General features: G+C 40.3%; 3 protein-coding genes across 3 annotated transcripts; all 3 read left to right on the forward strand.

Moving 5' to 3' along the window:
- Positions 1–1,413: 1,413 nt before the first annotated feature.
- LOC148937000 (uncharacterized) lies at positions 1,414–5,528 on the forward strand. The gene is made up of 2 exons (XM_089075191.1): positions 1,414–4,539; positions 5,030–5,528. The coding sequence occupies exons 1-2, from the start codon at positions 1,736–1,738 to the stop codon at positions 5,526–5,528; spliced, it is 3,303 nt and encodes a 1,100-aa protein (XP_088931317.1). The 5' UTR covers positions 1,414–1,735.
- Positions 5,529–6,020: 492 nt separating this feature from the next.
- LOC148937001 (uncharacterized) lies at positions 6,021–9,324 on the forward strand. Its single transcript, XM_089075197.1, has 5 exons — positions 6,021–6,031; positions 6,347–6,472; positions 6,561–6,733; positions 7,225–7,415; positions 8,377–9,324. Exons 1-5 carry the CDS (start codon positions 6,021–6,023, stop codon positions 8,569–8,571), a joined length of 696 nt encoding a protein of 231 aa, XP_088931323.1. The 3' UTR covers positions 8,572–9,324.
- A 122-nt stretch (positions 9,325–9,446) lies between these two features.
- On the forward strand, positions 9,447–11,530 carry LOC112552940 (uncharacterized). Its single transcript, XM_089075188.1, has 5 exons — positions 9,447–9,713; positions 10,007–10,267; positions 10,568–10,757; positions 10,857–10,980; positions 11,093–11,530. Exons 1-5 carry the CDS (start codon positions 9,533–9,535, stop codon positions 11,378–11,380), a joined length of 1,044 nt encoding a protein of 347 aa, XP_088931314.1. The 5' UTR covers positions 9,447–9,532; the 3' UTR covers positions 11,381–11,530.
- The last annotated feature ends 10,347 nt before the right edge of the window (positions 11,531–21,877 follow it).

Below are 21,877 nucleotides of genomic sequence, written 5' to 3' on the forward strand. Positions count from 1 at the left end.
ATCATTAAAGATAATTTCAATTCGGACGCGCAAGATAAGGAACGAGATATGCCAAGTTATCCTAGAAACTTCACTCTTTTAAAGTTGCGTTACGCGAAAGACGATGCAATTAGTAATTTCGACAAGGACATTTCTTCGCAGGATCGTGCAGCCACGTCGACGTCACTCGGAATTTCGTCTTCGAGCTTGGCAAAAATTTCAGCGTCGCGAAAGGATCTTTCCGGATCGATGCGCGAAAGGATGGAAATAGAAAATCGGAGATCGGAGAAACGGACGTACGAGCGAGTGATGGCCGAAATGGACGGAGGAACGGCGGTGGTGCGAAAAATCGCGATGAACGTGCTGGAGAACGCAAGAACCGCGAGCGCGAGCGATTTGTTGGATCACGCCGAGAGACCGCGGGAGAAATCATCCGCGGGCAGAATATTACCGAGTCGCGCAAAAAGTCCCGGGGAAGACCGGGTCAAAAGTCGTGAAACGAATACTGTCATTCGCGGTGTGAAATTGATGATGGCGGACGATAAGAGCGAGACGCGCGGGCCCGACGTTGCGGCTAAAAGTGCCGATAAAAAGATCCCGCCGACCTTCTCCGCCGCGCGACAGAGACGCGAGGGCACGGGAAAGATTAATGAAAATCCCGCGAATTTCCGGATGAATTTCCGGATGTATTCCCGTCGTCGCATTCCCGCCGGGAAGGGACATCCGCGACGTCCTCGAGGCAAAGCGTACGACACCGTCCGCGGAATAATTGATAAAATAAAAAATGGGATGTTACCGTTGGTGTCGGACGAGGCGAGTAACGGGAGGAGTATCGTGAAAAATGAGAAACGCATCGATCGACTGTCACCGGATTGGCATCGATCGGGCAGACGACTGCTGTCGAGTGGAAGATCCGACTGCATCGAGGATGCCGACGACGAATATTACGCGAACGGTGAAAGCGAGACGGACAGAGAGAATGACTCGGTGAATGATAATGAAGCCATCGCCAGGAGGGATGATTTATCGTACCTCGAGGATCAGTCTGGCCTAAGCGAGGATCGAGATTCGCGGAAATTATCGATCGAGATGGATCGATTGGTAAATGAGAATACCGATGTTGCACGAAACGTGATACCAAAGGAAGGAACAGTTGCTGTCCGTGATACATCGATGCTTTCCGACGATACGCAGGCGAACAGCGAAGAGGCAATCTCAAGGTTATTAGTACTGACATTAATTTTGACGCAGACAGAATTCTCATTAACGTAGAAAATGTACCTTTATATAGTAATCTATAATGCATAGAGTAATTAAATATCCGATTTTATTTTTGTGAAAAGAGTCATTTTTCTCCATAATCCTTTATAATTTTGTCGTGTAATTAAATTCTCAAAAGCATTGATTATTCGTGCTACCGATTATTGATTATTATGCTTGTAACGATATTAAAATTATATGTCGGGAATGTGGAAAAGCGACACAAAAAATTAAGTTGCAATAAAAGGGCTTAATTAAAAAAAAAAAAAGAAAAAAAAATACGCGGTAATTATTTTAGCTGATATAGAATTCATATAAAAATAGCTTCTATTTAAATTACCAATATGCTTATGTACTAAGGCAATTAACCATTAATTACAATAGCAATTACAGAAACAATGAGAAGAAAGTTAAGGATAAGAGTACAGACTCTCAAGAAAGTCCGCGCGAAATTATTCCCGAATCGACCGATCTTGCAAGCTTCAATGACGATAAGATGTTGGAAGTTCCTCTCGAAGCAAAAGAAAAATCTAGCCAAGGCACTGCCGATAATAATATCTCTGTACAGGAAGAAAGTTTCGATAATTCTAAAAATATTTTAAGAAACTCCTGGGCGTACGAAGAGGTTAACGAGGAGCCATTTTCGCTTCGCCAAAAGAACAATGAACGTAATTTAAAAACTGAATCTCCCAACAGAACTCAGCTGATACTTGATATGAGAAAAGTTGTGAGTTCCTCTGCTATGAATAATCAAAATGTATTAAGCGCGGGAAGAATATCATCGAATGTTAATTCATCGCAAGATCCGTCGAATGAAGGAAGCGTCAGAATTTCACTAATTGGAAGGATTCAGATGTACGGCTTCAATCAGACGCCGATGCTGATAAGCTTTGATGCCATTCCTGATGGATCTTCGGCAACACAGTCTTCGGTTTCCACAGGATTGCCGAACACTATCGAGGCGATTGAAACTACCACTATTAATCTCCCTCTGGATGATTCAAACGTGGAATCCACGTTTGATCTCTCGGCCATAAGCGAATGTGCAAATGACGAGGCGAGTCATACACTGGATACAATATCAGGCGAAAGTCGAGAAACCAGAAAGACTAACGCGAAGGAAGTCGCGATAAAGTCTCGTGAGAAGCTTCTCGAGCTGGCGCGAAGAAGCAGGCAAGAAGGAAAAATGATGAAAAAAAATCCGTCTCGAATTAGAAAACGTTTAGATAAATATAATAGAAACTTGAGATCGGCCAAACAGGTATTTCTACTGGATTATTCGAAATCACCATCGACTGTAATGAACAAAAAAATGGAGAGGACAAATATCGGAAAAATAATTTCCAAGCAAAGTGGCAAGGAGACGGTAGGCAAATTTGATTCACGTTCATCCGCGAGTTCGGTATATTTCCCGGACGTTTTGGAGTCCGTCCTCGTCAAAAACAAAGATTTAAAAGATCAGAATATAAATGACGAACCATTCGATGATTCTACATCGATCGAAACAAATCGATATGATTCGATCGGGATTGAGCCATCGAATATGTCCAATATTCATATCGTGCCGTTGGTGCACATAAGAATCGAGAAGCCGAATGTCGAGGAAAGCGGGACAACGTGTTACCCTTGTGACGATTCACGAAACGCTACTTCCGGCGGTTGTTACAGAATGCCCGCGACAATTCGAAAGCTCGAAATTACGGACACGACTTCGCGAGAGTTGCGAACTTCGAGCAATTATCAAGGTCCCGCTGAAACTTTTCCACCAAGATTCTACGAAACAACTGTAAACGAGCGGAATGCGGTAACCATGAGGTCTTCACCGTCTTCAACACAATTGCAGAACGACGTTCAAGAAGCTGCGAGTGGACGCACAAAAAACGAGACGTACGATAAATGCGGCTGTGAATCGATCAATGCAACTCGCGTGCGAAATATGATGGCCATCGTGAGATTCATGATGAAACTACTAAGAATCGTCATGGAGGACGAGGATTCTCTTTGTCCTAAGACTCAGTTCGGCGAGACGATGATTCACGCGAAGAGCGTGATTATTAATGCTTCGAGTCACGTTGAAGAGCAGAAAAATACTGCCGATAGAACGACAATAAGATCGGAAAGAACGAGGCAGGATCTTGCGACCGTCGAGTGGCGATCAACAATCACGGAAAGGATACGCGAGAAATCATCGCTCTCGGGCGGTACTTTCGAGTCCTTTACTGGAGCACCGTCTCATCCGGCGGCGTCCACCTTGCCAACCTCTTCCGATGAAGCGTTCAAGGATGAAGAACTATCCACGCTTTCTGAGATTTCCACGGAAAGAGAAGTGTACGCCTCCACTTTATCGAGCCCGATCCTCTTCACGACGCCTCCCAAGTCCTTTCTATTTTACGAGCTCGCACGAAAGTCGCCTCGCAAAGACGCCTCTCGGAAAAATACGAGTGCCGATCTAACGGGTGTAAAACAAAATTCGAACGTTTTCCTTAACGTTTCAAAGGAAGATTCGGATGAAAGGAAATCTCGATTGGACGACGGCCAAACGAGTGGTTCGTCTTCACTTCGGCCGCGGGGCCAAGATCGAAGTTCCGCCGATCGACTTCACTTCGGTAAACAAGGAATTACTTCCGCGACAAATTTCACGGAGGATAAAAAGATCGGATCTTCTCGGGAGGAATCTTTGGCAAAGCGCAAGGGCGTCGGATTTCAGCGGTCGAAATCGACGGGTGTCGGGAACGATACCGTCAGGCCGATATTTCCGCGCGATATCGACGTCTCGCGAGATGCTTTATTAGAAAGAATCGCGAGAGAGAATCGGACCGAATGCTCGAAGTCGAAGGAGGCGGCAGTATCAGATCGGCCCGCCGAAACGAGAACGAAATTGCTTAACCGCTCCACGAGAGGAGGTCCTCCGGGAGATTGGATCGGGGAACATTGGGCGGCCACGCAGCGACTGTCGATCGATAAGAAACTACGGGAATCGTGCGAAGTGCCGGGCGGAACTGCAACGCCGGGAAAAGTCGTATTTCGGCGCGTCCGCGGCAAGATTAACCGCCCACCTGACCCAAATCTCGTTAGCGGTAGAAGTGATTCGTTTAAGATCGAAGGGAACGTCGCCGGAAATGGCCCTCTGGCAAAACTTTCGACCGACGATGCTTTATCTACCGTCAGAGGCGGATTAAGTTCGTTAGGAAGAGAAGAGTCCTCGGGAAATGCGATTCGACATTCGTCAACTTCCTCCTTCATGAAGGATAATGCTGGCGCTTCTAGAATCGGCAAAGAAATCGTAGATAAACGTATAAAGTATGTTACGAAGAAACAATGAGATTAACTTTAGAAAAATTGGGCAAATAATAATATTAAGCAATATACAAATAATAATAATAATATTAATAATAAAAAGTACAAAAGTTTAGTTTTGTAAATTTCACCGTTCATTATTCAACAAAGAGCAGAAAATTTTTGCTCCATTTGTTACGGAAAGCGTGTTGTTTTACTTGTTAACAAAGGTTATTAAAAATATTGTAAAGCAATTATGCACATAATGGCATCAATGATTTATTAAAATATTATAATAAACAATCCATAAATATCTTAATTAATATTAGATAAAATATTTTAATATATTTTAACGGAATTACTTATAACGTTCACTTTTAACAAACTCATTAATTTCATTTAGAAGCTTCAAGCATTTCGACGAAGAAAACTTCTACATTTTCCATAAATGTTCTATATAATTAGCCCTATTATTTCTATCTGACAGATCCTGTAATTTCGCATTGTCTCGTAGCATTCCGAACAAGAAACGAGACGTCAGCGAGCGTCGCGATTTCCGGAAAGATAATCGCGTACGTAGGAAGCGACAGAAAGCCTCCAGTCCGACGAAGGGAAAGACAAAGCGGCGGCGGAAAAAGAAGAGGAAGAAAGGCAGTCAGCGGGTGAAGGATATTTCAGAGACTGAAAACCAGCGGCGTTTCAAGAGACACTTATTAATGACGTCTCTCGAGTTGGAGTATGACACCGATGACGCCGCGGCAAGATTTTCGCGACGCCACGTCGCCGGGGAGAGACGAAAATTCGGGAACTTTCGCAGGTCCACGGGAAGAAACGCGAGACGGCACGGAAGCCGGACGGACGGAAGTCGGACGGTCGATGGATCGGAAGTCGATCCCGGATCGGCGCAAATCCGCGGTGGTCAAGATTGCACGGATCGCCGACACCCGCCGAATATCGATGCGGCCAAATATCTCGAGTCCGCGCATTGTTTGCGCTTTAGTGATTTATGGTAGGTCGCCTATGGGGATTTAAGGGGATCGCGGACTGAACTGTGATTCATGTCGAGTATAACGTTTGTTTTATCGAGAAACGGAATGCAGCGAAAGGCGAATCTTTTCCTTTTTTTTCCTTTTTTTTTTTTTTTTTTTTTTTTTTCACGTTCATCAATCCCAAAGTTGGCGAGCTCGCAGTTGCGTTATAAAATATGAAGAAAATGTGATGCAATTTTGAAAGACGTAATTTTAAATTGTGATAAATAAACGGAGGCAGAAAACACAGAGAATATATGATTTTTCATATAAAAACTGTGAATTTCAAAATATAAAATGTATACGTAACGTATTATTTCTGTAAATTCACCGAGTGAAAATAATGCGAGTGAAAATAATGTGAAAATTATTTAACAAATAACAGAAAACTTTTGCCTCATTTATGGAGGGTGTTGTTTTATCTGTCAATAAAGTTTATTAAAAATATTGTGAGGCGATCATGCATATAATAGCGACATGGGCCAACGGTTTATTAAAACATTAAAATGACGGCCGATGGCTCTCGATCACTTATTTTCAGTTCTCACAATGCTACACGCAGCAACAATTGTAGACCATAGACGCAACAAAAGCGAAGATGAGTGCTTTGTTTCGCCCTTCCGATGGCCTCTGCAGCTGACGTGTCGTAAATTAATTAACAGATAATCGATACGAAGACATCTTCGATATTCATCATATAGCTTCACGTGTACCAAATCGATTTTCTATGAACCGATTATGAATTTTCATTACTTCGAAATTATTAAGATTCGATAAAAGTAAACGCCAAGGAAATTCTTTAGGTATTCCGTGTATCGGTTGGAGGAGCCTGTCGTCGAGCACACGGTGTACCTTCAGGTTTACGAGAAACGCACTTTAGCAAACGGGACGACTTATTGGAAGGATCTCACCGGAGATTCCGTAGTCAGGTGAGAGTCACGCGGTTAAATACGCATCCGAGCGATGTTCGAAGCGGCCCAATAAACTTCACGCTAGACAGGTCGTTTATGCCATCAGATTGGGCACGTTCAACAGGCATCATAGAGGCAGTCGAGATACGATCGCTTTCGCTTACAAGGAAGTGAAAATGCTGAGGCGGGAAGAAAACGAGATTCCTAATTTGGATGTCGTTCATGATCGTCTTTTGGTACCGTCAGTGACATCAAAAGGCTCTGAATATTTTGCCGAGGGTATCGAACTCAGAACGCTTCACTGCCTTTCTCTCAAAATTGTGAATTTTGTTACGGAAAATGTCATATGAAACGGAGAGTAAATAATTATTTAATATTTACAAGAAAGTTAACGATTTTTATCCGTAATTAAACAGACATAAAAATATATTTTACTTAAGATACAACGAAAATGCAATCTCGTTTAAATTTCAATCTTTCCTTATTTATTAAAAATTTAATCAACGTTTTTAAATAGCGGAATATTGCAAATGATGCAATGATTGCAATAATGCGAATAATGCAAAATTGAAATATGCATATATGTAGCAAATATGTAGCAAAATTTCAATTTTTTAATACTACACTGATTAATAAAATTCGTAATAAAAATTTTAAAAATCTATCAAAGAGAGAAAAAAATAATTAATGTCACTAGACTTTGTAAAGATGTCGACACAATATATAGTGTGTAATGAACTTAATGTAAAATATTTCGTTAAATGACAATATTTTGGTGTTTGATGTAGGGGATTCGAGTGAGTATCTCGTGGTGCCAGCGAGCAGCGTCAACGAGAGTGGAAACGAGTGTGACAAAGCGGGCGTAGGATTCGCGGCGTTCGTGGGGCAACCGGATCGGTGCAGACGTGTCAAAGGAACCTGTTTGAAAAATCAACCGCTGGCCTACCGTAGGCGCGACGCGGTACGTGTGACAGGTGCAATAAATGAAACAACACTGGAAACGGTCTGTCCTCGGGCTATCCTCGGGCTATCCGCGGTCGTCCCGCGTTCGTCCCGCTTCGTGCGAGCGAGCGCGAGACGCTTTTAAGTGCGGCTCGCCCGCCGTGTAACATGATTTATCGCGCACGAATTTAATACTTATACTCGTATAAAGCGTTGCGAGAGGAGATTTGTCCCGGCGACGCGAATGGACAGTCGCATACAAATCGGTCACCGGGGCGGGGAGGGGAAGGGGGAGGGGGAGGGGGAGGGGGAGGGGGGAGGGACAGCGCGGATTTTTGCCGTCCCTGTGATACGCGAGACGAGGAATTCGAACCGTCTCGTTTTGGGCGAAATACCGAAATCTGTCTCGCGTTCATAAATGTTCGCAGCGAGCGTCGCTGCGACGCCCGTTGTTATGTTCCGAATTATTGTATCGCGAATTCGCGATTTTTCTCCTGAAATTCATTCTACGAAACGACGCATTGTACATCGGACTTTTACGATGCACGGGAGGATCCAACCGAGACAGTTTTTACAGTTTTATATTTTAATCAATGCTTTCAGTCTCGAGTAATTTTCACTTGAAAAAAACTCGCTTAAAAAATTTGATCGATGCACACTAACTGCTCGAGTCTACTTTTGTAAACATATAAATTGTAATTTCAGTAAGAGTCTGTCCCTATTTCAACATTGACATATTAAAAAGATCGCGAGCGAAAGCTTATAAATGGAAACTCTTTTTCATCGGGAAGGGACAAGATGTACGGATTAGATTTCACCCGTCAAACTTCAGAACCGCGTGAACTATAATTCGTCATCGGCGGAGTTTATCGGTGCGTCACGAACATACGCCGGAAACCACCTCGCATACCCGCGAACATTTCCGCCAGCCGGCTGTCGAAGGTCGGGACGCTGTTCGATCTAGTGTCACATGTCGACAGGAAGCTCGCGCGGCCGGGCGACCTGGTTGCTACTTCTTGAGCAATTTCGCATCCGTGCCGAGCGAGCCCATCAAGTACAGCGCGAACGGAAGCGGAAGTCACGAGTTCCTCGCTCTGGAGTACCATTCGCCGCACGTGTCTGCGATCGACATCGAAGTCGAGGCGGGTTACAATGCCGCGCCCGTGGGAGGGTGAGTCTCGAGAGGAGCGATATCTATCTACCCCTAGCTAGACGACTGAGATTACCAACTAACCAGTTCGCTTACGCTTCGCGCGCTAATTCCCTCGTAATCTGATTTTATGATTGTTCCGAATGACTTCCGCTCACAGTTGACTGAAATATTTTTTCTTTGAAAGAAGTTTATATCTAATGTTGCTAGTAGTGAATAGAAAAATCAATGAATGATTATATCAATATTTCAATAAATAGACTACGTAAATATTAAAAGAATCGTATAACGGTTGTTAGCGAAATTGAAAAAAATATTCTCTGATTTTTTTCGGTTTTTTTCGCTCATTTTTTGGAAAATCTGGAATTAATTAAAAGAAGCACATAATAAAATAAAAAAGAGAATATTAAAATTTTAATTAATTGTTAACAAATATGTACAATAGAAAATAGAAAATGACAAAATAAAACGTAACTTTTAATTATACTCGTTAATGCAAATCGCTCGCTGCAAAATTAAAAGATCATAAAAATGTTTATAACAATGCTTCTTTGAAATAATTTTAAAAATTTTATTTAATAATTTTTGAAGAGATAAAGTTTAAATTTAGAATTGGTATTACAGTAATTTAATTTTATTTTAGACGAATAAATTTCTTGATTCCCTGACTTCTCCCGATTTTTCCTCGATCACTAACAATCCTATATAACAATATTTTATAAATAAAATTAATTACTAATAAAATCTATGCTTCGATATAATTTTCTGAATTTCTCAGATAAATTGCAAATGTTTAATATAGATTAAAAATAATTAATATGTAATATAATAAAAATGTTACAGATACTCCATTATAATTTTCAATTAAATCATAATCTTTAATATCTTTTTTAAGTTTAATATCTTTGTATCTTAGATCTCTAGGTTGTATTAGTGAAGTGCACATAGACAGCACGGCACTTGATCACACTGTGATAACAATTGTGATGAGCAACATAAGACTAATTTCAATGTCTTATCGGTCAAGAATTGCAAAATGTCCCGATAATCTTCCTAAGTCTTGGATGAACGCTACGTTTTCTAGAAAGATAATTCAACCTCGACAGGATCAAACAGTGAGCTTGGACCTCCACGGCGAGCTACCCATAAACGAATTTTATTGTTCTGGTAAATCTAACGATCTAATGTCAAAAATATCATTTCAAAAATCCACATCTTTACGTAAAAGCAAAATTAAAAATTCTTAATCTAAGACAATTTGATAGTTTTTTATCTTGAATTGATTGATCTTTTTACGAATTTTTTTTTTTTTAGAAGGAGAAGAAATTGATTTGATTTTTACCGTAAAGTTATTGAATTGTAGAATATTGGATATACACGCTATTGTCACACCGCGCGAAATATATGTTAAAAATTATACGTATTCGAGCAAACGTTGCGTTGAACGGTTGCGTTTCCAGTGCAATTGTTAAATCGTCTCGGAGAACTGGTGGCCACCAGAAGAATAAAAATACGGAAAATGGATCGTTGCTCCTGCATGCTGCATTGCTTATGTGTGTGCGTGAGTGATGCGCGTGGCACAGACTGCAGACCGATGTCACTGGAACTTTATCACGCCGCTGGATTTCGCGGTTCCATCCCTGCACCCTCCCACAGAATTTTTGAAATCGTAAACATCCTACTCTTCGTTGTCTTATCAATGTTGCTCTTGGTTTTCATGGGTCAGTAATTGTATAATTATTTTACTTAACAGTTTCTACTTTTATATATCAAATTTTCGAAGTTCTATTCTTTTAATTTTTCTATTCTTTTAATTCTTATAATTTTCCCCAACCCAAAATATTTTATCGCATTGTATTTTTAATTTTTTTTTTTACCAAAATTTCCAACCAAGTTTTCGCAGAGTTCATATTTAACTCATAATATTTCTACAGTTTAATCGTTTTATCTTAGAATTATGCGATCTAATTAATTTTTAATATTCATAATGATAATATGAATATCGAGATACTTTTTTCTAGGTTTCCTGAAATGGTTGATCGGCTTGTACGTACCGTTGGTAGGTCGTTGGGGTTTGGATTCTCTATTGAAAACTGATAGAATGTCAGAGTACTTTGAACGAGAATTAAAATATAAGTATGTGATAAGGGATGAACATGGCGCGCCTGTACATCCAGACACACGCAAAAGAACCGTTAGAATATGCTGCAGGTACACAATAAGATAGCTGTAGTACAATAGAATAAATAGTCAAGTAAAAATATATAGTCAAGTATACGTGGCGTGTGATTCGACGAATGCGTTCTGCAGGAAAGCGGAATTCTTCTTGAATGTGATGTTCTTTTTGATCTTTCCGTTCGCAATTTGCTGTCTTCGCCTCAAGAAACCCTTTCGTCAACCCGCCCGAAGACGTTGTTGCTCAGATGAATCTAAAGTAAGAGCTATTCTTTTCCGCCTTTATGCCGTATGTCAAATTGGAGCAGAATTCCTTGGCAATGTAACAATCCTTATTTCCTTCCTTGCACGTATTGGATCTTTTCGTTTAGATCAGCTTGACAAGCGACAAAAGCGAACATCCGAGAACGATCTGCGTGAGCATTTATGGCGATAGTCGAGATTCGCGGATGGAAACCGAGGATACCAAGTACGTGATGGACGAACTGAAGAAGTCTGAGGAATCGTTACGTAGCCGTACTAGAAGTAAAGTAAGAAATAGAAGAGATAAATACAAACAACAGAAACCAACAGATGAGAAATATAGATATATAATAGGTCATATTTGCAATAAACTTTCAGTCTATTTTTATATGTTTTCTCTAACAATAGACTACTAATAAATAATAGAGATGGAGATGGATAGATAAATGGATAGATAAAGTTACTAATAAATAACAGAGATGGAGATGGATAGATAAATGAAGAAAGAGAGAGGGAGCGCAAGAGAAATTATTAAAAAACGTAAATAATATTACGTTCCGCGCATAATATTTAAATTGCTGTTAGAAAAATGAGAAAAATCTTAATTAAAGTTTGTAATATCTAATATATTACATATACGGTCCGTTTATTACTTTGCGACTTATTTTCGTTTTTATTCCAAAAAAATCCCAGAAATCCTCTTTTCTTCATTAATTCAGTTTTTACAAAAATAATCTCGTTAATTTTGATTATCTAGAATTAAGAACACCCCGGGGACCGTATTTGGGAATCCAATTTATCGTCACGTTCTGAAAGTAGAATGTATATGTATACGCAGGGAGATTCGAGAGATTAGAGTGCAGAGAAATTAGAGCACTGGATACGTGTAAAATATAGGAAGAACGTAAACGCGCGCCAGCGAATGGGGTAATACGTGACCCCAAAATGGCAAATGGGGGGCTACGACGACGATTGGCCCGATAAAAGCGATATTTCACTCGTGCATACGCGTAATCCGCCATTCGTCATAAATGTGACAATAAAGTAGATGTTATTTGTCATAAACTGTCGTTGGAATTTCGAGGAGACGAAAGTCTATCTGCGTGTTTATTTTTAACGTTTTTTTTTTTTTTTTATAATCAAAGCGTAGTTAGCTACTTTTTTGGATTTATTATATCGTTTGCGAACATTATTTATCAAGCGCTTTTATTTATCAAGATGGTTGGAAAAATGACGTAGAGAGTGATACGATCTTATTCTCTTTCAGAGAAACCGTTCCACAAAAGAATATCATTCGTCTCATTAACGTCGCTCAACGTCGCGAACAATGAAATAAGTTTGACGTAATTGCCACAAAAATATCGAGACTCACCTTGGTCCGATGTCCCAAATATCTTTTTAACTATCGTTAATGTTAATGATAAAACGTTATTGTAATGTATGAAACATTATAGTCAATAAATATAACAATTAGTGATTTATCTGGAAATGCACTTAATAAAATTACATTTAGGCGGATTTAAAATATCTGATATCTATGCTAAGCATTAGAAATTCAGAAATTTAGAAAAAGGAAAAAAATTTGATCCATGCTAAGTACTAATTATGCTATACACACGCACGCACATCGGTAAGTTATTATCATAATCATCATTACGTATGTATATTATGTACGATGGCGCATCGCCAGCGTTTAATTTTCCAGGTAGGGGTATCAACCATAATGAAAATAAATTCATTTATACAATTCAGGAGATAGCCGCGGGTTGAAAGAGCGAGCGAGCGAGCGAGCGGGAGAGGAAGCGAACGACGACGGAGAGGGAAGGAGGGGGAGGGGGTGGGAAGTCCAGAGAGGAGAGTTATGCGCAATGCGGTTGTGCCGCGAGACTCGGAGAATTTGTGACCGCTTCCGGCGGATATCTATGGCGCGGGTGGGTGTACCCGGGTCTAACCCATTTTTTCGTTGAGTACTATTTATGTACACCATCTGGATGTAAATATTCATGCGGGACGCGCGCGCATATTTGCCGTGCATCGCGTTCTACGGCCGCAGCGGATCGAAATAAATGTCCGTCTCGCGAAAACTGAAATTTCACCCCGCGAGGTGTACGCTCGCCGTACGGCTTCGATCCTCCCTCGATCGGGCAGGGACTCGACGGTGTTTTATTCTCGTCTTCGATGCTTCCATACGGCGGGAAACTCGGTTATCGTAACTCACATTTGTCTACTCTCGCGGTCGACCTCGTCGGTGTTCCATTCCGCGACGAGCGGACTTCTAAAGCTGCAAAAACTAATATAACGGAGAAATAATTCCGGAAAGAATTCAATTACCGTGAAAATATATATAACGTGAGATTCATCTGACTGTTAATTATCTAGAGAAAGAAAACGATTTTATAAAAAATAAAAAGCTAAAGTTCATCAAATATGCGGTTCGTGATCTGTTTTTAAATAAAAAGAATTATTTTTTTATTCGCCGTGTAATTATATTACAAAATAAACATTCAAAATTATTGTGAAATTGTTATTATTTATTTTGTGATTGCATTTAATAAATCAAAATGAGGAAAATCAAATTTGAGGGAATGGAATAAACGAATAAATGAATTTTCAAAATAAAACACATACACATGCTGCGTTTGTGAATTTTATAATACCAATCTTCATAATCTCAATTATCTAATTTATACTAAAATTATATTTTGTTAAAATTAGTATTATTATAATGAAAACGTTAATATAAAGAGATACATTACGAGTAATCTAATTTTACAATTATTCCTGTTGATATGATGGATGTGAAATTCCACAAGTTTGTTATAATAAAATTTTGAATTTTACAAAAGATAATTACATATATAGATGGGGAAGGAAGGTCAGTTGAAATTAAAAATGAACAGACTGACGCTGTGTGCATTTCTCTTAGAATTAATTTACAATATTTACTTAAGCGTCAACAGTATAGCGTTTACAGTACAGCGTTGGACACCGTCGATCCAGAGATGAAAGTCGGCTTATTTTCAAGTCGAGATTTCATGCAGAAATCGTACGTATGCTCTTAGCGACGCATAACCATCGTACAAAGTCTATGCAAATAGTACACACCTGCGCCGATTTCCGCGTGCCTGTGTACAACGGCGCGGAGAAAGGCCGTTCGTTTTCTCATTGTAATCCGGTAGCCTCCGGCTTCTCTTTCTCCTCGGATCAGCTGTACTCCACTGACCGCACGAGAACGGTAAATAGATGAATACAGACGGAACGGAACAATGGCGAGAGATGAGTAACATCGGCGGCCTGCCGAGAAGAAAGATGCGCCGTGTAGGTTCTCGCGATCGGGTTCACACTTCGCGCAGATCGGATGCAAAAAAGACCGAGCAACGAGCAGCGCAAGCAAACTGACGAGTCTTATTAAAGATCTTATCGCGCGTGAATAATGACAACTCCATGCCAGTAGCACCGTCTCGGAGTAGCAAAATTCAATAGTCGATCTAATCAAACTTCCTCACATTCAGGATAACAAATGTTAGATCGCGCGAGCGACTTTTAGTTATCTTGGAATTTTCCAAAATAGCAAACAATTCGAGAAATTAACTTTTGTAACTTTATGCAACTCCCACAAATGTAATGGACGTTAATAAAAAAGCGAATCCGTCGTAAAAGAATTTACGATATATTCTACCTTGTTATACTATATTGCGTAATATTACGTTATGTCGTACGTAAAATTTTATAGTCTAACTACTAACTGGAAGATCTAAATATTTTAATGAAAAAAGCCGAAAATATTTTAACGAGATGTAAAATTTGCATAAAACTGGATATGTGAAGCACAACCCTCTCGGTGGAATTCGTTATATTCGTTATATTCGACCGTAAGGTCTTCGTGACCTTAAAATAGGAACTCGTCTGATCGTTCCTATTTAAGAAATGTAAAAGGATGTTCGTAAATGTTTTATATAACGTACAGTTAGATAATCGCGCTTGCGATTCATAGCGATGATTTGTCCGAGAATTTCGTTAATGCACTCGCGGGACCGACAAGAATTAATGGCCCGCTTCCGAGGAGCCGACGTTCAAGGTTATTCGCGAGATAACGTGAGTTTTCCGTCGTCACGAGAAGGAAATCGGGCACATACCAAATATTTATATCTGCGATTACATGAGAAAGCCCCCGAGGATAAGAGCAACTTTGGTTCGAAGGAGGCAGCGGCAGCGGCGGCGGCAGCGACGGCTGCAGTTCTGCGCCTCACATGCCGGAAATAAATAAACCGACTTTCCTTCCCGCTGAGGATATCGCGGTGCTCGGTGGCTCCAGGGCTACGGATGTTGATGTTTCATAGCTCGCGAGAAGCCTGAAATCCTTGGGGGCATCGCCGTTGCTCTTAAAAGTTCCATCCTCCTCGCGCGCGGCGCTTTGTTTTAATACGACGAAGTAATGGGATTGTTGCGAGGCTCATCTGCTGCTCTGCCACGACGAACGTGGAGAATAAGGAGCGCACGGTGTTACTTACGACGTTCGGCTTTTGCACACCTCTGACCGGGATGCACGCTCGCAACGAGATCAGCAAAGCGAGGAATATCCTACACCTTGATACGCTTGACCGAGTCGAAATGAACACGTTTACGACTGTGTACTTTTTTACCTCTCATTTATTTGCGTGATCGAAGGTGTAAAGTAAATGTAGTTATTGTAATGTAGTTATTGTACTAATGTAATTAATGTACGTAAAATATTAATTTCAGATGTATAAAGAAGAGAGAAGATATTTTTAATATTTATCAAATGTAATTGCATAAATGTAAATAAATCAATTAATAAAACATAAATTATTTATGAATATATTTATTAAATATAATATTTTATTATTTTACTTTAAAATTCATTGTTATAAATAAGTATTTTATTGTTAATTATAATTATTGTTAATATTTCGAAATATAAAATAGGAAAGAGGAAAGAGAATTTCTTATTAAATGTTACTAAATTGATATTTAAACTTCTTTTATCAAAAATTTAAATAGAAGCTGAAATTAAGTTTTGACTAATTAATTAGTGAATTACATCAATAAATAATGTAATGTATGTATGTAATGCTAAAATAAATTTAAATAGATATAAAATTGACACAATTATCTCTTTTAGAAAGTAATCTAAATGCTCTTCTCTCTCTGCGATCTGCTTTTTCAATATCTCTATTTTTATCTCGGTTACAGTATTTATCTCGGCATTACATTGATTATTTAATATAAAAATTGTTGAGATATCTAAAACATTAAAAATTAATTAATGTAAAGACTTCTTTTAAATAATGAGTCGTGATGAGTTAACTAACTCATCATTCAATTGCAAATAATTTTTTTACGTAATGATAACATAGTTATCTCTTTTAGAAGTTCTTCCTTTCAAAGACAGTACGTTTCTCTTGTAAACACGTTGGAATGCATAGAAAACACTGCATTCATCTCCGTCGTTGACAGAGGTAAGTCACGTTCAAATGATAAATACGACGAGTTTACGAGGAGCATTGTGTACACAGTATCGTATCAATTTCGTTTGTTCAAATTTAGCATTTCGAAAAGTCAATATTTAATAACTATAGATCAGTAACAACAAATATATTTTATAAAAGTTACAATACGAGTCCGTCGTTTATCTCTCTTCTTCTACCGAATCGCCCCATTTTCTTTATTCATATTCGCTTTGTTTTTACGATCGTTTTTCTGCGAGAATCGAACCTTTCTCCGCCACGAATACGTTTTCTGTAACATTGCGCAACATTAGAGATAAGATCGCAGAGCCGCATCCTACTTTATCGCGCCGTAAAGATCCGGCGTAAATAATTCCTCCGCGCGCGGAGTTTCGCGAGTAAAACTTTCCCGGGCGATTTACGCGATGTATAATACGTGTGCGGCTGAGAAAACGCTTTCGATCGTACACGATCGCGATGTTTTTCCGCGCCACGCGCCCGCGCGGGGTTTGATAAGCTGAAATTAAAGAAAACCGCACAAACCGGTTCGATCCTCGCGGTGCAGCGAGATGCAACAGCCGCGCGCACATCTGCCCCTGAACGAATGCGCTGCATCTGAGAGCGCACAAATGGTGATTACGAGAACAAAAGGGCGAGCACCGTGAATATATCCTTCATAGTGTACGCCATCCCCCGTCGCGCGGCTGGTCTCTCTTTCTTTCCGCGCCCCTCCTCCGCCGCCCCCCTTTTTCACAATTCGCGATCTTTTGTCTTCCTTTCGTTTGACTCCCCGAATTTTTTGCTCTTTGCCTTCCGTCTATAATTTCTACCGTTTTTAGAGCACTCCGCTCGCGTTTTTATCTGGCAAATTTCAACGTCAATGGCTTATTGTGAGCCGAATGAAAGGCGTGCTCAAAATAGTCATGCAATGACGTCGCATAATGTCCGGATATTAAACGTTCACGCTGATGAAACGAGACGGATTGCGTAAAATAATTACGACTGGAGCTGACACAAACGGAAGCAGCTGCACGAGTATCTGTCTTCATAAATTAATACGACTAAAGAATTTCTATTTTAATTAGAAAAACTTGGAAATATAAAATAATATACAAAGTAATATAATTTTGTATACAAAATATAATCATGATAATGTAACATAATTTTCTTCGTAACACGATCGGATCGTAAAGTTTAAATTTAGAAGATATAATAATGAGCTTTTGTCACTAATTGAATATACATTCAAGCAGATGTATTTCATTTCTCCTTAATTTTCTAGCTCCGCTATACAATCCTTCTTACAGTTATAGATTTATCTGTAATAAACAGATATAATCATCGTTAGGAATATTAAGCGTAATTGAAAGAATCACTCGTGCGTGTAGAAAATCTCTGCCTCTGATTACACTTGGAGAAACTGTGATAATTGATCGATCAATTTCTTTTCTAGCACGCTTCCTGTCTTATATCTTTTTAAAATAAAATTTCACCGGACGTTAGCTATCAATATCGAAGAGTCTGCAATCGTAAATCACTGTCGCAGAAGAAAAATTTTGTCGGTCCTCTCGGTCGTGTAAATTCAGGCGCAATTTTGCCATTCCACGGTCGGTCCGCGTAAGTGTGAAACAGCCTTGAAACGACACGGCGGCGCATTGTTCTTCTCCGGGTGGCGTACGCCGAATTTCGGAACGACCGACTGCGAAACTGCGGCGGCGAAAGTCAGGCGATTCGGCAAGCCGCGCAGCATCCGCTCGTACCCGGAATAATTCGATCCGGCGTCGCCGGAGAGGATCGCACACAAATCTCGCCCGCCGAAAACGGTCGCGCTCTCGCCCAAATTATTTATCGAGGAATCATAGATTATCGCCTATGCGGTGGCCATTGTGCGCCGGGTCGAAGGAATTTGCCGTGTTATTATTGACTCCGGGTTTATCGTCCGCGCTCTCCGGGCACGATGACCGGTTCGGCTCGGTCCGCTCCGGTTTCTCGGTTCGGTAACACAATCCGGAGCACGGAAAGTCGTTACCTAATTGGTAATCGGCTTTTATATGAAGAGACAGGAAGCGAGATGTATCTACATCAGCAACGAGAGAAAGACAAATAGGAGTCGCTTAAAGATATCTCCGGAGTAAAAATTCGCCGCGCTATTCGATTCCATCGGAGTCTGCTGCCTATCTCTCCGTAGCTCTCTCTCCCTCTTTTTTTTTTTGTATGCATTTGAATTCCTCTCGTTTCAACACGAACTCCATTTGCGTGGCGGTTACCACCGCCGTGTAATAATTTCATATAGATAGCGTCGGTAATTTTATTTTGGTGGCCTATAATCAGTCGCTCGAAAAAGATTTTATCGCGGTGCCTAGTAAAATATTGTCGCTTACACGCTTATCGGAGCGGCGATAAAATAAAGCCGGCATTCACGAGGCGGTTGACGATGATGCGTTTTTATGCCGTTGATGCAGCGCTCGCGACTGAGTTACCTATTTCCGTTATCGCGCGCAGTTGCTCTAATCTCCATTACCACTATCCGTATAACGAATCGAGTGTATGGCCGGTTTCCCATAACCCGTTACGTAACGCTCGTGATCCCAGCAATGCGGGAAATTATTCAGGGACATCAAGGCGCTCTACCGAGAAAATGACGTCGCGCTGCCGCGACTTCTTCTCTACCGCTCGTAAAGATATGGAACGCGGTTCCCTTCATTCTGCATGGCCCAATAAATCGCGATTTGCGCTTTATCCAGTTTTTCCGAGACCTGAATCACGATGGTCTTCGCGCGGCACACCCTAAACCACCATCACGTTAGTAACCTGAGTAGATAAACGATAACAAATTGCCGCTGCTTCTCATTACTCATCTTAGATTTGATAAAACAATCGTTTAGACATTTCACAAATCTGATCGCATTCGATTTACACATGCCGTAAGTGTCGATCATCGAAACTTGTTATTCTAGATGTCGCATACTTGTAGTGATGATTATTTTATCAATGATTTCAATTAAAAAGAAATCAATTAAATTAGAGAAATTATGTTGTTGAACGTTTTGTTGAACGTTTATGTGAATATTCTTTATAGAAAATATTAGCCCTTCAATCGATCGGTCAAAATTGTCGGCAAAGTTATTCGTTCATTCTGGGAGTTGCGTCCGACGAAATTATGAAGTTACGACTGTAACGCTTGAATTAAGAATTTCACGGAGATTACATTGTTGATATCGAAAAACATGCGGCATGAAATACTAGCCGCCTTCGGCGCGCGACCGCGAGAGAGGTCCCTTCTCGGCCGAAAAGATTTGAGCGCGTCGAAACCGGTTTGAGTAAATACACATCATCGGCATGATCTTCCCCTATAATTTACGGTGAAATAATAAATTTATCTAGGCATTACAGCTTTCTTCACCGAACAATGACTGAAATATCATCGAGAGAAATGACCTAAGGAGAATGACGTCCTTGTGTCTTTCTCTCCATTTTTTTCCATTATAGTTAATTATCCATTGTGATTAAACTATTATGGTTTCAATTAATTATACATTATTACAAGAATATAGTCAATTTTACAAGTTATTAACATTATAAGCGTTCAACTATATTTCATTTCGATAATAGAAATGCGGATGTTGACGTCTCAGATATAATGAGAAAAATATATAGAGAAATTTCTTTGAAAAATATCTGGAGTTCCGTAATTTATCATTGGATAATTAGAGTTTAACGTCGCGTGATTCAAGCGCGATGTTCCATTAATTGCACGTTTGAGGGTCCTTTGTCTGGCATGAAATCCGTGCTATGCGTAGTTGTATGCATACGCAACTACGCATGCGACATGCAATGGACCGATTAACTTGTTACGAATTACGCATACGGGTCATCATAAATAATGTCGCGTGCGAATCTTGGTGTTAACGCGAATTCATGACGCGGCCTAACAAGGCCGTTGTCATGAATTAAATTAAACACAGTGCATTTGATAAAACGCAAACGTTGCTCTAACATTCGTAAACTTAATTTTAAATAGTGCAGTCTTATTAAATTTGAATTTATTTTTCGGAAATCTACGGAAATCTACGCTACAAATTAATAAAAAAATTTTTGCCTTTAGAATTCACATTATCATAATAAAACAAAGATATGATATATGAATTGGTTAACATCTGAATTTTTAAATATAATAATAACATTTTTATGTGTAATTTTTTATTATTTTAAGTTTTTTTTTTAATTGCAAGATATGTTTGTTCGACAAGCAACTGTATTTCTCCAAAAATAAAAAAGACTAAAAGTCAAAAGAGATTTAGGAACGAATGAGCAACTGGTATGATGATTCGTCCTAATGCTGGCGCCAGCGGAAACTCATCCCGAGTGAGAGCCAAAAGTCGTTGGCGATGCGACACATCCGCCAACAGCGAACGACGATGCTGCAGGGAGGAGTATCAGGGGGATGAAGAAACATCAGCGGGCGGAAGTATTCCTCGCTTAGACGCTCGGTATTCGCACAATACGACGTCGTCGTCCCGAACGACAATCCTTGATCCTCCCTGCTCGCAAAACGATATTCCGCTTCTTCGAGCCTGCGTAACCATTGCTGCGACTACTGCGATAGTCAAACTCTCACATCCTTCGGCAAGGATGCTACATATCTGCAAATGAAGTGTATATCGTATACGTCTCAAATTTAAACGCGCGTTGAATAAAAATATCACCGGATATCAATATTGTTTGATCACTAATGTTAGAATGTTATTTAATTAACAAATTTGAGATTAATAACACCTGAATAACACCTTAATAAAGGTTTTTTTTTTTTTCATAAAAAAGGATTTTTCGCCCCGAAAAGGGGTTAATTTGCGCGACGTGTCGTCCCTAAGCGACCACTTTCCGCGCCGCGGCTCCTCCCATAATTTCATCCCTTTAATTAAACAGATTCGCAAGATGTCACGATCCGTCGCTAATGAACCGCGTGAAAATAAAGCCGGGATTAAACGCGAATGGCCACGCGAGGGAGGCCCTCGTGAGGGCTGTAACGCGCGTGTATACCTGCCACTTTCGTACGCGTACCGTGCGTGTGCGCGAAAAGCATCGTACGCGCGCCGCGGGCCAAACCAGTCGAGTACCTTAATGAGGGAGAGATGCTCGTATTTATATACGTGCGTGTGCATCTCCGCAGGACGGCATGGTTGTGTGGTGACGATCGTGGTAGTGTGCCGGTACCGTGCATACCGCGGGAACAGGAACGTGCCTACGTGGGCACACGCTCGAGGCGCCCACGGAAAGTCAGCCTCGCTGCATTCTCTTGTGTTCTATCCGATGTGAGAACTTTGTGTTCTTTAACTCAAGCTCCTCTGAGAGACCCTGCTTATTATCAATCGCAAATGGAACAGAGTATTTCGAGATTGGCTCTTGATCTACGTGATATGTGGCGTTAATGACTTTTTCATTTTC

This window comes from Pogonomyrmex barbatus, unplaced genomic scaffold (genome assembly GCF_055798465.1).
Source record: "Pogonomyrmex barbatus isolate J1 unplaced genomic scaffold, ASM5579846v1 scaffold18, whole genome shotgun sequence".
Lineage (NCBI taxonomy): Eukaryota > Metazoa > Arthropoda > Insecta > Hymenoptera > Formicidae > Pogonomyrmex > Pogonomyrmex barbatus.

Bases quoted from the DNA above. Each gene is read 5' to 3' on its own strand.
- LOC148937000 (XM_089075191.1), top strand. From the start codon at position 1,736: ATGTTGGAAGTTCCTCTCGAAGCAAAAGAAAAATCTAGCCAAGGCACT. The intron at 4,540-5,029 runs GTATGTTACGAA...ATTGTCTCGTAG, and splicing joins ATCGTAGATAAACGTATAAA to CATTCCGAACAAGAAACGAG.
- LOC148937001 (XM_089075197.1), top strand. The intron at 6,473-6,560 runs GTGAGAGTCACG...TTATGCCATCAG, and splicing joins ACCGGAGATTCCGTAGTCAG to ATTGGGCACGTTCAACAGGC. The intron at 7,416-8,376 runs GTACGTGTGACA...ACATGTCGACAG, and splicing joins CCTACCGTAGGCGCGACGCG to GAAGCTCGCGCGGCCGGGCG.
- LOC112552940 (XM_089075188.1), top strand. From the start codon at position 9,533: ATGAGCAACATAAGACTAATTTCAATGTCTTATCGGTCAAGAATTGCA. The intron at 10,268-10,567 runs GTCAGTAATTGT...ACTTTTTTCTAG, and splicing joins GTTGCTCTTGGTTTTCATGG to GTTTCCTGAAATGGTTGATC. The intron at 10,758-10,856 runs GTACACAATAAG...TGCGTTCTGCAG, and splicing joins ACCGTTAGAATATGCTGCAG to GAAAGCGGAATTCTTCTTGA.